This window comes from Oncorhynchus clarkii, unplaced genomic scaffold, assembly GCF_045791955.1.
Source record: "Oncorhynchus clarkii lewisi isolate Uvic-CL-2024 unplaced genomic scaffold, UVic_Ocla_1.0 unplaced_contig_565_pilon_pilon, whole genome shotgun sequence".
Classification (NCBI taxonomy): domain Eukaryota; kingdom Metazoa; phylum Chordata; class Actinopteri; order Salmoniformes; family Salmonidae; genus Oncorhynchus; species Oncorhynchus clarkii.
The window spans coordinates 1,324-5,000 of NW_027260841.1; the positions used below are offsets into that span (position 1 = coordinate 1,324).

The following is a 3,677-nucleotide window of genomic DNA, read 5'->3' on the forward strand; positions in this document are numbered from 1 at the left end:
AGAATCACCAGCAGCAAGAGCGACATCATTGATGTATACAGAGAAGAGAGTCGGCCCGAGGATTGAACCCTGTGGCACCCCCATAGAGACTGCCAGAGGTCTGGACAACAGGCCCTCCGATTTGACACACTGAACTCTGTCTGAGAAGTAGTTGGTAAACCAGGCGAAGCAGTCATTTTAGAAACCAAGGCTGTCGAGTCTGGAACTGGGATTGGACTAATGAACAAAATACTAAAAGATTTTAAATGTAATGTTTTGAGTAAACTATCCCTTTCACTTTTGTCTGGACTGAAACTTTTATTCTTAATCTCCCTCTCTCTCCCTCTCTCTCTCCCCCCTACAGGAAGAGTCCCAGCAGATCCTGGCCCGCCAGAAGTCCAACTCTCAGTCGGACAGCCATGATGACGAGGTGTCCCCCCCGCTGCCCAACCCAGTGGTCAAGGCCCGCCGCCGCCGCGGAGGGGTCAGTGCTGAAGTCTACACTGAAGAGGACGCCGTCAGCTACGTCCGCAAGGTCAGAGATAAACACTTCAACCAACTCACACAGTCAGGAACATTCAGTAACCATAGTAACACTGGCTGGGAATTGCCAGGAACCTCCCCATACCATATTGTCACGGTACTTAGGTGCCGATACGATATGTATTGCGATTCTCACGATTCTACATGTATAGCGATTCTCACGATTCTACATGTATAGCGATTCTCACGATTCTACATGTATAGCGATTCTCACGATTCTACATGTATAGCGATTCTCACGATTCTACATGTATAGCGATTCTCACGATTCTACATGTATAGTGATTCTCACGATTCTACATGTATAGCGATTCTCACGATTCTACATGTATAGCGATTCTCACGATTCTACATGTATAGTGATTCTCACGATTCTACATGTATAGTGATTCTCACGATTCTACATGTATAGCGATTCTCACGATTCTACATGTATAGCGATTCTCACGATTCTACATGTATAGCGATTCTCACGATTCTACATGTATAGTGATTCTCACGATTCTACATGTATAGTGATTCTCACGATTCTACATGTATAGCGATTCTCACGATTCTACATGTATAGCGATTCTCACGATTCTACATGTATAGTGATTCTCACGATTCTACATGTATAGCGATTCTCACGATTCTACATGTATAGCGATTCTCACGATTCTACATGTATAGCGATTCTCACGATTCTACATGTATAGTGATTCTCACGATTCTACATGTATAGCGATTCTCACGATTCTACATGTATAGCGATTCTCACGATTCTACATGTATAGCGATTCGATACTGCTATTTTTTTACTGCGATTTAATATTCCTCAGTATATGAGGAATTCCATATATGAGTTATTCCATTCTAGCCATTACCATGAGCCCAACCTCCTATAGCTCCTCCCACCAGCCTCCACTGATATCTGCTGCAGAGAGACAGAGAGAGAGACACAGAGAGAGACAGAGAGAGAGACAGAGAGAGAGACAGAGAGAGACAGAGACAGAGAGAGAGAAAGACAGAGAGAGAGACAGAGAGAAAGAGAGAGAGAGACAGAGAGAGAAACAGAGAGAGAGACAGAGAGAGACAGAGAGAGAGAGACAGAGAGAGAGAGCGAGACAGAGAGAGACAGAGAGAGAGACAGAGAGAAAGAGAGAGAGAGAGACAGAGAGAGACAGAGACAGAGAGAGAGACAGAGAGAGAGACAGAGAGAGAGACAGAGAGAGACAGAGAGAGACAGAGAGAGACAGAGAGAGACAGAGAGAGAGACAGAGATAGTTTTGATCAGTCATGGAAATAAAAGTGCTGAAAACATGTTCACTATTTCAAAAGAAGATGAAGAACAAGATATAGGAAGGAAAATACCCGTTGGTTCAGGTACAGCCGACTAGCACTAGCAAATGCTACCTAGCAAAACATTTTTAATATATATACTTTTTTTGTGATCAAAGTATCGATATAATATCATCCCCCCAAAATATTGCGATATGTCTGACCACAGAGACTGAACACATAGACAGACCATATGCTGACCACAGAGACTGAACACATAGACAGACCATATGCTGACCATTGATTGTCCACAATCTGACCAGGAGAGTTTGACTAGAGATTCAAACTATCGACTCACACAGGAGTAAGGGGGCCTGAAAGGATGAAAAACATGATGTAGTAGCCAGCAGAAGTTAAATTAAGGTTGGTATGGTGATTCGGCTGATGCTAATTGGTATCATTGTAACACATACTCCTTTAGGACTGCAGTTGAAAATATTTGCCACTGTCAAAAAACCTACAAAAATGTAGGGAAGTAAAGAACCCTTCAACAACAACTAATTATGTTGACTTAACAGAACTCTCTTAACTCACACAATCTCAAGCATACCCAACCAGATGGTAGTGGATGGCTCTTGCACTCAGGGCTCTAAAATGTGACCGTTTTGGTTGCATATGCTCCTAAATATTTTGCTGTGCGACCTGGTATCTGCCAGTCTTAGCAGCAGGTATCTGCCAGTCTTGTGTGTGTGTGTGTGTGTGTGTGTGTGTGTGTGTGTGTGTGTGTGTGTGTGTGTGTGTGTGTGTGTGAGTGTGTGTGTGTGTGTATATCCCTGAAATAGCGTGAATCACTGACCTAAACATTTGCTAGTTTATTGGTTTTTCATCCATGATTGGAGCCTGGCAGATACCTGCTGCTAAGACTGGCAGATACCTGCTGCTAAGGCTGACAGATGCCTGATGCTAAGACTGACATACCTGCTGCTAAGACTGACATATACCTGCTGCTAATACTGATAGATACCTGCTACTAATACTGACAGATACCTGCTGCTAAGACTAACAGATACCCGCTGCTAAGAATGATAGATACCTGCTGCTAAGGCTGACAGATACCTGCTGCTAAGACTGACAGATACCTGCTGCTAAGTCTGACAGATGCCTGCTGCTAAGACTGGTGGATGCCTGCTGCTAAGACTGACAGATGCCTGCTGCTAAGACTGACAGATGCCTGCTGCTAAGACTGACAGATACCTGCTGCTAAGACTGATAGATACCCGCTGCTAAGAATGATAGATACCTGCTGCTAAGACTGATAAATACCTGCTGCTAAGGCTGACAGATACCTGCTGATAAGACTGATAGATACCCGCTGCTAAGAATGATAGATACCTGCTGCTAAGACTGACAGATACCTGCTGCTAAGTCTGACAGATACCTGCTGCTAAGACTGACAGATACCTGCTGCTAAGACCGATAGATACCTGCTGCTAAGTCTGACAGATGCCTGCTGCTAAGACTGACAGATACCTGCTGCTAAGACTGACAGATACCTGCTGCTAAGTCTGACAGATACCTGCTGCTAAGACTGACAGATACCTGCTGCTAAGACCGATAGATACCTGCTGCTAAGTCTGACAGATACCTGCTGCTAAGACTGACAGATACCTGCTGCTAAGACCGATAGATACCTGCTGCTAAGTCTGACAGATGCCTGCTGCTAAGACTGACAGATGCCTGCTGCTATCTGCAGGTATCTGTCAGTCTTAGCAGCAGGTATCTGCCAGGCTCCAATCATGGATGAAAAACCAATAAACTAGCACATGTTTAGGTCAGTGATTCACGCTATTTCAGGGATACACACACACACACACACACACACACACACACACACA

At 44.3% G+C, this 3,677-nt stretch overlaps 1 protein-coding gene across 2 annotated transcripts in view; it reads left to right on the forward strand.

The window, feature by feature from the left end:
* Nucleotides 1-343: 343 nt before the first annotated feature.
* Nucleotides 344-3,677, forward strand: part of LOC139401891 (protein kinase, cAMP-dependent, regulatory, type I, beta) — a gene marked incomplete at its 5' end in the record, with an annotated part of 159,596 nt that continues 156,262 nt past the window's right edge. For both annotated transcript variants that reach the window (XM_071145894.1, XM_071145893.1), the window contains 1 exon segment: nt 344-514. In XM_071145894.1, coding sequence (XP_071001995.1) covers nt 344-514 — 171 coding nt within the window.